Below are 13520 nucleotides of genomic sequence, written 5' to 3'. Positions count from 1 at the left end.
TATAACACGGATTAAAATAATAAAATAAAACTTTATTCTATAAATTTCTAGTGTGCGAGGCTATTGGCGCAGGCGTCATTGTCTCGGTCTTAAACGACGATGTTATTTTATGCACTAGAGTATAAAATCCTATTTCATGCAGCCTGCACCCAGTATAAATACGAACTTTAAGAGCATGAAAAGTGGAAAGAATATTTGTATTGTATTGTAACCTAGTAACATATGTAAATACATGAACTTATGTTGAAACTTAGAGCATACAACACGGTAGGCGCAATCCATTGGCAGTCTCGTAGGTAATAACTATAGGCAGTTCGCTCTGTCAAAGAACAAGTCAATTAAAAACTAACTAAAAGTACATTTTTTTTGCATAAATTAATTTTTTTCCCGATGACATTGACATTGATTATATTTGCCGATTACATACAAAATATTTCGAGTCATTGGAAAATTTTGCAAATATTGAATTATCTATCTAAAAGGTCGTATTATAATTATTCTTCGCTTAATCATGGACTTTCTTAGAGTTTTTAATTAACAAGCATCAAATCGTGATAATGTAAATGCAGTCATGCGACAAAGAAAATTAACGTTTTGCGTAACGTAACGAAAATTTTCATGTGCAATAATGCTTACCTATGAAATAAAGATTATTTTGAATTTGAATTTGAACGGGAATCCCCACTATTTAGACTATCGACTATGATGTGAAAGTTGTTTATAATGTCGATATCGATAAAATTATTAAATGCGAATTGAATAAATGTTATAATAATTGATTTACACACAGAAAATATTTTTTCAATCTAATGGGACGAATGGGGATAGGATGGAGATGGGGATGGGAAAACTTTCTTTGTGTTCGATCTTTATATTAATAATCATAACAATGTAAGGTTATGTATAGCAAGAACGAAGATAACATTCAACTTCAATACAAAGATTTAAGAAAATATGAAGATTAATTTTTCAACTACATACGAATGTCAACTGAATCCTTTGATTATTTGTTAGGGAACGTCCGAACGACAATTACTGGAATAGACACAAATTGATTAAAAATCTGCGCGGTAGTGCGAAGCGCAGTGTGCCATACCCTGCGGTTCGACGTGTCCCTCCGCGCGGGGACGCGGTAAAACCGCGCGTGACGCGCTTCCGCGTGGAGAAGCGTTATCGGTGTGTTCGACGGCGCGTGTTTTCCATACAAACTGAGGTACTTCAGTACAACGTTAAAAAACGCAGCTCCGCGCTCCGTCGCGGGGCGCGGTGCAGTGTGTTAATCGCCTAAACCTCAACATATTTATTTGTGTTGCCACAATCGGCTCCAGGCGAGCGAATCGCTTTCTGTGCGTGTACCTGATTTTGCATCGCAGTTTTAATCATCTGTTTCAATGATATTATACTTGGTCTGCTTTCTATGAATTTGATAACTTTCAGGGAATTCCGAATTCAAAACAAAAAAACCTTATAAATGAGTCACAGTTCATTCAGTCGTTCACTTCATTAAAAAAACAAATTGTCTATGAAAGAATCCTTGTTAGCTATTGGTCAGTAGTTTTCTACGAGCGTTCGTTCTTGCTCTGAAAACGCCAAAAAATACGCTTTCAAACCAAAATGGAGGATTTGTCGGTCGAGGTGTACGGTGAAAATGGTGCTTATTATAAGGTTTGTAGATTGTGAAGTACGTTAAATTGTCTCTAACCGGACTCTATTATTATTAGTGCAATTAATTCCTTACCGTTTCCAGCATTTTGTTAGATGTTTTATCTTATACTTACTAAAATATTTTTCCGGGAAGATCATCGCGGCTGGAATGGACGCCATGTCCGTCTGACAGGGCGTGAATTTTCCATGTGTTGTAATTGTGCCGTTTTTTATATTTGTAGCTACTGTTCCGGAATAAAAAGTGGGTCGTGCCGTATCAGTTTTTTGTATATGCGCATTTCCACGTGCGTGACCCAGTTAGCTTATTTATATCTAACGCATTACCAAGATTCTGGAAGACAAGAATGTACTAAAATTCTCCTGTATTTTTAGGCCATTGTCACCGACGTGCTCGACAACGAGGTTCTCGTAGCCTTTGAAAATGAGTAAGTTGAGATTTTGACTAATTATGTTTAGATTTTTACTGTGTGTTTGTCGATTTGCACTGTTATTTTATTTGTATGTTTTTGCAGCTGGCAGCCAGAATCAAAATTTCCCTTTTCGCAAGTGTTTCTACCGCCGAAAGACACCGGCAAGCATACAGAGTTTGTGGAAAGCCAAGAAGTTGAGGTGTTCGCGAGATCGAATGAAAAGGAGGCATGTGGGTGGTGGACGGCAAATATCAAGGTATTAAATTTACACATCTATACCTATACTATAGTTTAACGCGTGAAATAACCACTAGTCTAACAAATACATCTCAATCGAATTACATTGCAGCTGTGATCATGCAACATGCAGTTTTCTATTTTGATTTCCTACAACTGCATATAAAATTCAGAAATGTATTGCTCTTTAACAAAATTCCTTCTCTTGTTAGTCCATATTCCATCTTATAATACTTAATGTGATGTATTCTCAATTTCTTACTTAAATATATTCAGTGATACATGAACAGTTTGGCTAGAATGGACACCTATTAAGTCTAGACTGGTTTTACCCTTTGTTGTGCCAGCCAGCTGCTATTTCTCCCTAAATAATTCAATGTCCTTCAATATCTAATATTTTAAACAGCTGTACATGCCTATATAATATTGCACAATGATTCAAAGAGGAATTATAATTGTTATATATTTATATGATATGTTATATATGATTTTCTTAGTTTGGATTGTGTAATTACTTTTTTTTTATTTTGAATTAACCCACACTGATATCATCATCATCATCAACCAGTTAACATGCCATTGCTGGGCCAATGTCTCCTCAGCCGAGCTTGCCCAATGTGGTTTGGGGACATCACATGTTTTCCAAGTGTTGTGAACCTTCTATGATGTTCAAGTTTCATCGCAATGTTTTCCTTTATCAAAAAGCTCCTGGTAAATTGCAAATTAATCTTCGCATGTATAATCCCGAATACTCGGAGATACACTTACACTGATATCAGAATAGTCTAATACAGACAAATGTTTTGTTTTTTTTTTGTTAATGTAACTGCTGCCAATGGTCTATTTTGAGGTTATATTTACTAACAACAATTAATACAATGTATTAAACTATCATTTGGTTATTTCTGGAAACTTCTAATGTATTTCTGAGAAATTTGTGTTTATTTATATACAGTGACAAATATAGTATTACACTCAGTTATTTATTGCTTCAATAATCTAATAACATGTTGATTATGAAATGGTAAAGAGATAATAAGATTAATACAAGGCGTTTTCACTTTCACAATATTAATCAATAAAAAGAAAAAATGTTTATATTGGTTAAATTAGTTTATAAAGGATTTTGTTAGTTCCTTACATATTCTAAAGTATGTTCGTAATGCTATATATTTGACTGACTCTGTGCTTGTGTAGAATAGTAATGTAATGTCCCCTACTATAGTTCACGACTGAGCATAGATTTTCTGAGTCGTTTGTGTACGCCTTAGTCTACTACACTGATCTAGTGCAGGTTAGGGATTTACAAGTTTTCAAATGGTTACCATTTAGGCAACTGATTGGAAATTGAGAAAAGTCAGTGGTGCAGGTGTCTCAGTGGGAATTAACCTAGGAGCTCCTGCTTTGTGGGCAATGATTCTCCAAACAAAGCTATCTAGCTTTCTTTTGTCTATTTTTTTCGTATCAAATATATATGTTAAGGTTGGTTTCACGTCAAACTAATAGCTATATCCAGTATAATTGGAGTTCATTCCAGTAGGACCATGGCATGGCAGGGCCGACTTTTGCGAGATCTCTATGGGAGAATAGCAGTATCTCGATACGAGAATACCAGTATCTCGCGCTTATGTCGCTCTCCCACAAGTCGCGCGCTGTCGTGCGCTGTCGTGCTAGCCCCACAGATCATTCTAAAATTTTTTTGTACAATGTGATCTGTCGTGTCTTGCATGTTTGATGTTTCTTGTGTTTGAGACCACTTAATCCATTTCCTGATTTAATGCAAAAGTCTTTGTTTAAAAAACTTACATTGACTTCAAAATAATCTTTATTTCATAGGTAAGCATTAGTACACTTGAAATCGTCACAATGGTTACACTCTACCGCTCATTCGTAAGGCAGATTCCCCTGAGAAGAATGAGCAAGAAACTCTAGGGGTTGCTCTTTGTAAATAACATTTACAATATTTTTTTTTATTTGAAACATCAGAGATCGAGACTAAACCCCGTGAGCAAAATGTGTTACTACCACGGATTTTTGTCATCCAAGTACACAGAAGTTGTACCTTTAGTATAAAGTTTTTGTTTCACTATAGTGTTAAACCTCGTGAAAGGCAAATTTTGAATATCAACCGGAATCTTGTTAAAGAAGCGTATACTCGTCGACTATCAAGAAAAGCTAGTTTATTTTTATTCCTCGTATTAATGTTATGTCTGTCACTATTTTTCATAAAGAAATTACTATTCCTTTTAACATAAATTACATTTTCATAAATGCACTGTGAGGCTAGTGTAAGAATGTTAATTTCTTTAAACTTAACTCTCAAAGATACTTTGGGGCCCAGATTGTAAATTGCCCTAACTGCATGTTTCTGCAGGACAAAGATTCAATTTTACTTCTGCTTGACCACTACCTAGCTCTGGAGCAAAGATAGGAACTATGATGGAATCAGCTGGCCCAGAAGATGCCTATTCTGTCACACTTTAAAGATACAGGGTTGTATGTGCTCGAAAACATCCATTCCCTGGGCTGTGTGCATAATAAAAGATGATGAAAAGCACTTAGTACGCCTGAAGGGAATATCGACCAAGTAAGGATGATATCCCGCCGTACGTCTGGATGGCCGATGGTAAAAGGGGGCGGACGGGATGAGCTGATGGAGCTCATAGGCACACTCACCGAAATATATTCTGTAGAAAATCGACAGACAGGCAACTTTGCGCCGGTGGACTAAACTATGAAGTTTAGATTCGAGCTTATCGTCAGTCTGTATAAAAACTGACATATCAATTTAATCCTCTAAGATATTGTTACTTTAAATTTTCCAGATGATGAGGGGTGATTTCCTGGTCATAGAATACTTAGAATGGGACAACTGCTACACAGAGATAGTGCCAAAAGACCGCCTACGAGTAAAAACGCCCAAGACGCCTATCGATAAAACCACCTTCCACAAGTTTGAAATCTCTGTACCAGATGATCTCAAGGACTAGTGAGTATATTGATAAAAATAATCACTGTGTGTGTGTGGATTATTCGATAAATATCAACTTTGTCACAATGGCATTAGGGTGTACTTTCGATTGAAATCGATATTTGTTTTAAAGTATTTGAAATGTTACCTTTGCAAGGCCCCATTATCTATTGAAGTACAGTGAAGAACAGCTGTGCTTCAGCAATTGTATTTCGTTGTTATATCTTCTGACCATTTGGTCTAAGGTATACTATCTCCCTCTTCCTTCAAAAGCGATATTCTTCACTAATCTTTCAAATTTTGTTATTTAGTGCATTTAATTTATGGTTTTTACAATTTTTATTACTCTCTGTACTAAAATTGCTGTGCCCAACAGGGTCCATAATTGGTTCACACAGCTACAAGTTTTCGTCTTTGTATCTTTACATTGTGGATTGCAATAAACCGCACTAGAGGTCAATTTCTCAACCGAAAACAGTTGTCCTGAACAATCTCCCTAATACTTGTTACGACAATTATAGTCAGGAAGAATCTCAGCCAGTGAATACTACGTTCCTTTAAATGGCAACACTCATTAATCATTTTGCATGTATGCCAGTTACGGCGCGTTCCCATTATATCGTGACGACAGATAGTCGTGCAATTTAAAGTGTTGTGTCTTGCATATTTAAATAAAGTTGTACAACGCGATTAACTGTCGTTTACAACTTTTTTGACGTTACGACGACAGACGAGACGAGATGAGAAAAGCTAGAACGGCAGTCGTCTGACGATAAATAAAACCTCACGATAAAAATGTAACGACAGATAATCGCAGCTTCAAACGATTCTGTCGTCCAAACGACAAGGTGGCTCCCGTAAACCGATAAATTGTCGTCACGATGTGGTGGGAACAGATTGACACGACATGCGACAGTCGTTCATTGGTAAAATAAACGTCCGCGACACAGTCACGACAGATAGTCGTGATATGGGAATAGGCTAGACGGGACAGTCGTCCAACCATAAATAAAACGTAATATGATAATAATTACGACGTAATGGGAACGTATCCTCAGGGCTTTCAGACTCGCGGCAACTCCCGAGTCCCGAGGAAAAAAGATTGAGACTCGACGTAGTTTCGAAAGTCCCGTGAAATGTGAGACTTTCGAAAGTAGATTTCCACACTTAGAGTCTATGCACACGGCGTATTTCATACGCGCCGACGCGCAAATGACGTGCGTAAACGTCATTCAAACGCGATGCAGTCGTAGCGAGTAAACCTTTGGGCACGTTCACAAATTCAATGGCGCAGTAAACGCGCGCCATCTGCGCGTATACACGCCGTAGACGCGCTTCGAACACATTTTAATCGATATAAACGCAACAATCTGCTTTTTGAACCTTTACGGCGCCGTAAACGCGCGTCGTTAGCGCGTATAAAATACGCTGTGTGTATAGGCTCTTATAGGCTAGGCATGTAGGCAGTTAAAACATGATATTTTAGTTAAATTGCTTATTAAAATTATAAAACATAAAATAGTTATGTAAAAAAATATATTACAAGTGTATATAAAACATTAATTAAGTTTTATAAATTTTTATGCTGGGCACGTATGAAACAAAGGGCGTTTAATGTAGTTTCAGATAGAGACAACCTGATTTTATAGATAGTGCATTGACTTACAAATGGACGACGGGTCTAATACAAAAACAACGAAAAAAATTTCCCAAGTCAACCTATTTAAACGTAGTGACATGTAAAGGAATATGAAAAAGCTAAAACGTTGAATTTAAATTGTAATGTCATCGCAGTACTGTCTAATTTTGCTTGCTTCGCTGTCAGTCGAACAAACGAAGACTAAAGCGTGAATGACGCTCTGTATACGATTTTAACGCCCTATAAATTCGGACACTTTTAGCGCGGACCCGACGTCCATATAATTGTAAGTCAATGACTGAAGGCAACAGTCTCGACTCTCTAAAATGCCAAAAAGTTTCATCCAGGAAATCTTCCTGAAAACCATAATGCCAATGCATAGGAAGAAAAAAATAACTTGGTAAAGTTAGTGTTTTTGGTGTTTTTTTAAAATCCATTGCATTGCTGGATAGGGTAGTCTTGCAATGATAAATCCCTAAAAATACTTTAGAGTAATTGTGTTCTATCGGCCAGTGAGATTCTGTTTGCCGTATATTTTAACAATACACACGTTTCGTAACTGTTTTGATATATCACCTAGTTAAACATACGCAAAACCTGCTAGGACCTTGGTAGAATAATTAAATTTTTCTATTGACATAAGATACAGGTGTTTATCGCTTGATGCAATTATTGTCTCATTGTCGATTTTATTTCATAAATCATTTTAATATTAATTATCTTATTATTTCCTTTTTATATTTTGATCTGATAAATTTCGAGAAAAAAATCTTGATTACTGCGTATATTAACAACCGTGACCATGGGACCTGTAAAGGGCCCGAAACGTCGGTTTGTTTGAAAAAACAAATATACGCGATTTAAATCCGGAAAAATAGTTTCATTTCCTATGTGTAACAATCGCGAAAACCTAAGAACTCGATGCGTATATTATACAAAATTTTGTTTATTGTATTTTATAGTATAATAATTGCTAATAATCTTAGTGACAGCTTACAGCACTAATAGATGAACTAACGAATTTGACGAAAATTAATGTTATTGATATACCATATATTCGCACGACGCGTTTTGCAATCTCGGGAGTAGAACACATTATCGGCATTTGTGTTTCGCGAAAACTACAACTTCGGGCTACACAAGGCTAGATGATTAAGGTTTTTTTTTAGACAAGCGCGTACTCGTGTAGTCGTCGTTAGTGAGATTGTAGACAAGAGCGTGTACAGGGTCAAGAGCACGTCAAGCTTGACACGCATTAACTGCACGCAGTCGATCTCGGCTGCATGCAGTTAACGCATAAGGTCGTGGTTTCGGCTGCATGAAGTTGATTACGACTTCACGCATTAACTGCAAAAATGCAGTCATAATCTGTTAGCAGTCGAAGAGGTGTAATATTTTTTTCAAATTTCAATGGGACCACTACTGAGGTCTCCCTTTTCAACAAAAAAGGATCATCGAAGCGGTTTACAAAAGTAAGCGCAATAAACACACACATTAAAAAAAGAAAATTTTACTTTATCATTAAAAGTAAGTAGTTAAGTTAAAGGGGATGATATTACACTAAGACACGTTTTACTTCTCTGTTACCTAAAATAGAATAAAAGTGAAAGATTCGAATGAGACGGGTTTCTTGCTACGGTTAAGCGGGTGTAGAGTCAGCGACACTTGTCGCGAGTGAAGTGGTGACGAGGGTCCGTCGCGTTGCAGCCTGCACGACATGCACAGCGCCAAGGTGGAGAACGCGCACAAGGAGTTCCAGAAGGCCATCGGCGCGGCGCTGGTGTGGTACGTGCCCGAGCGCGGCGCGCTGGCCGTCATCTCGCGCTCGGACTCCTCGCAGCGCCGCGCCGCCATGCTGCAGGAGATGCACTTTAGGTAACAGTGCTTTTTTCTTTGATGCGGGACTAACACGCATCGACACTTGCCCAAAATTATTATTAACAAATAAATTATGTGCATTGCAAATCGCTTAGAGCATACTTTCACAAAGCAGTCCATATCGTCCCCCCCTTGGGCGCTGAAGAGTCCTACTAGACGGGCGGTACCCATACCGGGAGCAATTGAGGGGCGTTGATGCTGTCCAGGTGGTGCTACCGCATTAAAAAAAAATCCTATATTATCTATATAAACTACACTACATATATATATATTTTCCTTGTGACTTTTTGTGTTAAATTAATATAAAAAATACATGTTTTTTGACATTTTTTTTGTCTTGCCCAAGTGGGCGGTGAGCCAAGGGAACCTATGGCCTAGAGTTATGTACAACTTTTTCACTGTTGGGTAAAGACCTCTCTTGCCTTCCACCGCTCAAACGGTTTACGTCAAACCAGCGTAATGTAAGGCCAGTCCCTTACAGACGCGTCCCACCATCTCCTTGGTTCGCCTCGTCGTCGCTGGAAATATAAAAAATAATCGAAAAGTCAAGTTGCCTAATATGTTGCTGGTTGCATAGATTGGTGTTTGAGCTTCGTCAAGATTGTATTCTTTATGTTAATCAATTTTCATACATTGTTCAGGAATGGCCAAACACTTTTTCACTAACTTCTACGAAAAAGACACAAAATTAATTAAATTTTAAAATATATTATTATTTAATTTAAATATAATTAGAAATATAGAAATAAAAACAATTACAAACGTCGAAGATAACTCTTAAAATTGTTTAAACTTTATAAATGAAGATATCAAAATATATATATATTGTGGTAGTAGCGTGTAATGGAATATTACGCGTCATTTTTTGATGGTAATATGGTACTACACATACCATTACGCCCATTCTGGACTTCCACATACTACGTTCCTGAACCTTTCGATTCCTCTTTTTGCCTTGATACTTGATTCTTCTTAAATTTGACGTCTACGTTTATGAGAAAAGTAATAATATTAACAATAATTCTAAAGACTGGCAATCAGGCTTAGTCTTTTCACTGTGTTGTCATTCACCGACTGATAAGTTTATTTTTGGTAATTTTATTATGTTTTGTACAGATCATAGGTTGTTGTTTATGTATACATGTATACATCGCCGGTGGGTTCCGGAACAATGTACCATAAAAAAAATAAACACTAAACAACAACAAATAGTTTTCTGATATTTTCAAGTGCAATTAATTATTACTTTTCAGTTTTGTGACACGTGACGTCGCAGAGCCCATAAAAGCTTTGCGCCTGTGACGTCAATCGGCTTTTTGTTTGATGTGACGTCAATCGACTTTTTGCGTTTTCAAGAGGTGTATGTTTTGGTCTAACAGTCGCTCATTAAAATTTCGTCGGTGTTTTGTAGAAAGGGCGAAAGCGCCATTTGGGAAAAATTTTCAAGGGAGCATGTTTTAATTTTTCACTAATAAAATAATAAATCTTTATTACTGACAACAGGGATCCATGAAGTGTTACTTACAAAAAGCTTATAATTAGGTTAGTACTTAAATCTCTACTACAGACTTTGTGGTTGTTATTGAGTGCCGCATCACGGGGCATTCACTCCTATCCGCGATAGTCTTCGATAGGCCGTTGCTGCTGCCAAGTATTCTTTTTAATAAAGACGCCGATTTCTTCCGTAAGAGTACCATGAAGCTGTCGACGCGAGCTTCAGCAAACATGGCAGATGCACTACAGATTCGTGGCAGCCGCAGCGGCGTCCTGAAGGCTTTATTATATTGCGTACGCAGGGCTCTGAGCGAGGTTTGGGTATATAGCACAGGGCACCCGCGTACAGTGGTGTGCATTAGGCTCTAAAAAGAGTGACTTCACCTCCATCGTACATCGAGTAAACCTGCGAGCCAGCCTGTTCGCCCTCACCGACAGTGCCCTGCGCTCACGTTCCATGTCCATACAGTCTTTGAGGTCATCGGCAATATAGTGTCCTAAATCTTTAAAGTGTGATATTCACTTTAATGGAATTCCATTGAGCATTATAATGTTACTAATGTTTTAAAGTATTTATTTTAAAACTTTATTAAAATATATTGACCACAACACATAATGATACAAAAGGTTTTTCTGTTTCAAATTCAATATTAAAACTCAAACGTAATTAAAAGCAAAACTCCTGAAAATGTTTCAAAATGGCGCTTTCGCCCTTTCTACAAAACACCGACGAACTGTTAATAAAATTAAACGATAAACCGAGTTTAATACAAATGACGGTCGCAATGCCCATTGAACAAGTCGTCGTTACAACAATAATTTGTCAAAAGTTAGTATAGGATAGTATTTTATGTATACTTTTCACAATTTGACTGCCTTCTTTTAATTTATTATCGACGTACAAAATCGGGCAAAGGATTTTAAATTGCAATATTGAAAAATTCCAGGAACCTTACTCAAAAGCTGTTATTATTGAAAAAGACTGAAGAAGCAGCTAGACAATTGGAGTCCACTAAAATTCACAATCAAGGAGGGTGAGTCTGAGCGGAGGCGCCTCGCGGGCGACGGGCCGCGGCGGTGCGGCAGTGCAGCGCCCAATGCTTGCAGGTACACGGACGAGTTCAACGTGCGCGAGGACCTGATGGGGCTGGCCATCGGCACGCACGGCGCCAACATCCAGCAGGCGCGCAAGGTGCCCGGCGTCACCAACATCGAGCTGGAGGAGCTCTCCTGCACCTTCAAGATCTGCGGCGAGGTGACACCTGTCTCTTTCTCTCTCTCTCTCTAAATAATAACAACTAGGGATGCTTTGACGTGCTGTAAAGAGAAATTTGTTTCATTCTAACTTAATCTGACGCAAGTGAAACGAATGTAAAGGAAGCTATGATGATGTTAGAAGAATCAATAAAAAAGGAACCTTAATTAATAAACAATCATAAAGCTATAGGAAATGAAACAATTTTTCCGGATTTAAATCGCGTGTATTTGTTTTTTTCAAACAAACCGACGTTTCGGGCTCTTTATAGATCCCATGGTCACGGTTGACTCCGAAACGAACGAAAAAACAAATATACGCGATTTCAATCCGGAAAAATAGTTTCATTTCCTATGTGTAACAATCGCGAAAACCTAAGAACTCGAAATCATAAAGCTATACAATTAAATCTTAGAATTCTAATAGTGTAGTTATGATGCCTAAATAGAATAAATGTGTACATGTATTTTAGGCATTTTGTTTGTTCGTACTTTCTTTATTAAAATAAAAACAGACTATATTTATTTAACAATAAGTTAACAAGTATTATTAACTCCAGAACATAGACTACAATTCCAATATAAAAACTTTGCTGCCTTTCCCCGTTTAGCATTCAATGTGTTAACTGTTGCACCTTAGATGTTTTATCACATAATGGAACCATGCTCTTTTACACACATGCTGCAATAAAAATGTATTCGACTTTTAACGCACGTAACCAGAACTTGTTATGTAAAGCTTCATTTTAAGTCCTGTTTGCTAGTCTAGCCAGACTCACTAGGCCAGTAAGCTCCGTGCGAACAGTAAGTGCATGCTGGGAAGTTACAGGGTCTTCAGTGGTCAAGACTTTGACTGTGATGATAGTACCAAACTTTCTACAAATTACAATTTAATTTAAACTTTAATGAAGAAGAACAAAATTAAGGCACCTTGCATTAAGGGATGATATTAACAAATTAAATTTCACCCTGTTTTGAATCCAAGTTTTTAGACTTGTTTACGTGCTGAAGTACATTTAAGTGAATTCTCGGCACCTAGAGGTTGATCATTATTTGAGTATTTCTGTAATGATCAGTGTTAAGAAGTCATTTCGTCCAGTTCAGTTCGTCGATGCCGAGTCTAATTGGAATAGTGCGCGGGAACTTTTTGTCGTACGGACTGCATTGTTTATCCATTTGAGATGTTTTTTGAATTGCATTTGATTGCAACCGTCGAACGTGTGTGGCCGGCAGACGGTGGAGGCCGTGCGGTCCGCGCGGTCGCTGCTGGAGTACGCCGAGGAGTCCATCAAGGTGCCGCGCGCGCTCGTGGGCAAGGTCATCGGCAAGAACGGCAAGGTCATCCAGGAGATCGTGGACAAGAGCGGCGTCGTGCGCGTACGTACTCACGACGCACCGGTACGGGCCACACAGCGACAACTGACATTCCACCGCACAAGTCTGCAGCGATTAGCGCTAGGGACCCGACGGACGGCCGCTTCCCCGCTTCGCTCCCTCCGCTACCGAGGAGCGACAGGTCGTACGGTTTTGTGTGGCTGGGCGTACCACTCGCGTGCAATGTCGATTACCGTAGAGGATGCCGACCCGAGTAGGTCCGTCGGTAGAGGCGTAGGGCCCCGCCGAGCCGCGGGAGGGGCCCGCTGAAGTCCCGGCGCGCCCGCAGGTGAAGGTGGAGGGCGACAACGAGCCGGCGCCGTCGGCGCCGCGCGAGGAGGGCATGGTGCCGTTCGTGTTCGTGGGCACGCGCGAGAACATCGCCAACGCCAAGGTGCTGGTGGAGTACCACGTGGCGCACCTCAAGGAGGTGGAGCAGCTGCGCGCCGAGAAGCTGGAGATCGACCAGCAGCTGCGCGTGGTGATGGGCGGCAGCGGCGCCTCGTACCCGCCGCCGCGCGGCCAGCCGGCGCAGCGCGCGCGCCGCCCGCGGCCGCCGCCCAAGGCCTACCCGCCCGGTCAGTGCCGCCCGGCCGAG

The 13520-nt window shown here is 39.2% G+C and overlaps 1 protein-coding gene across 1 annotated transcript in view; it reads left to right on the top strand.

The window, feature by feature from the left end:
• Window positions 1–1585: 1585 nt before the first annotated feature.
• Window positions 1586–13520, top strand: part of LOC113240411 (fragile X mental retardation syndrome-related protein 1 homolog B) — a 22046-nt gene continuing 10111 nt past the window's right edge. The window contains exons 1-9 of the mRNA XM_026477701.1: window positions 1586–1665; window positions 2038–2090; window positions 2178–2331; window positions 5138–5301; window positions 8630–8797; window positions 11242–11328; window positions 11402–11549; window positions 12782–12925; window positions 13212–13487. Of these exons, the coding sequence (XP_026333486.1) occupies window positions 1615–1665; window positions 2038–2090; window positions 2178–2331; window positions 5138–5301; window positions 8630–8797; window positions 11242–11328; window positions 11402–11549; window positions 12782–12925; window positions 13212–13487 (1245 nt within the window). The 5' untranslated portion in view covers window positions 1586–1614. The remainder of the gene's footprint in view (window positions 1666–2037; window positions 2091–2177; window positions 2332–5137; window positions 5302–8629; window positions 8798–11241; window positions 11329–11401; window positions 11550–12781; window positions 12926–13211; window positions 13488–13520) is intronic.

Source organism: Hyposmocoma kahamanoa, unplaced genomic scaffold (assembly GCF_003589595.1).
Source record: "Hyposmocoma kahamanoa isolate Upper Pololo Valley unplaced genomic scaffold, ASM358959v1 138, whole genome shotgun sequence".
In the NCBI taxonomy this organism is placed as follows: domain Eukaryota; kingdom Metazoa; phylum Arthropoda; class Insecta; order Lepidoptera; family Cosmopterigidae; genus Hyposmocoma; species Hyposmocoma kahamanoa.
The sequence above is the reverse complement of the archived record's forward strand: the minus strand, read 5'-3'. Positions and strand labels throughout refer to the sequence as shown.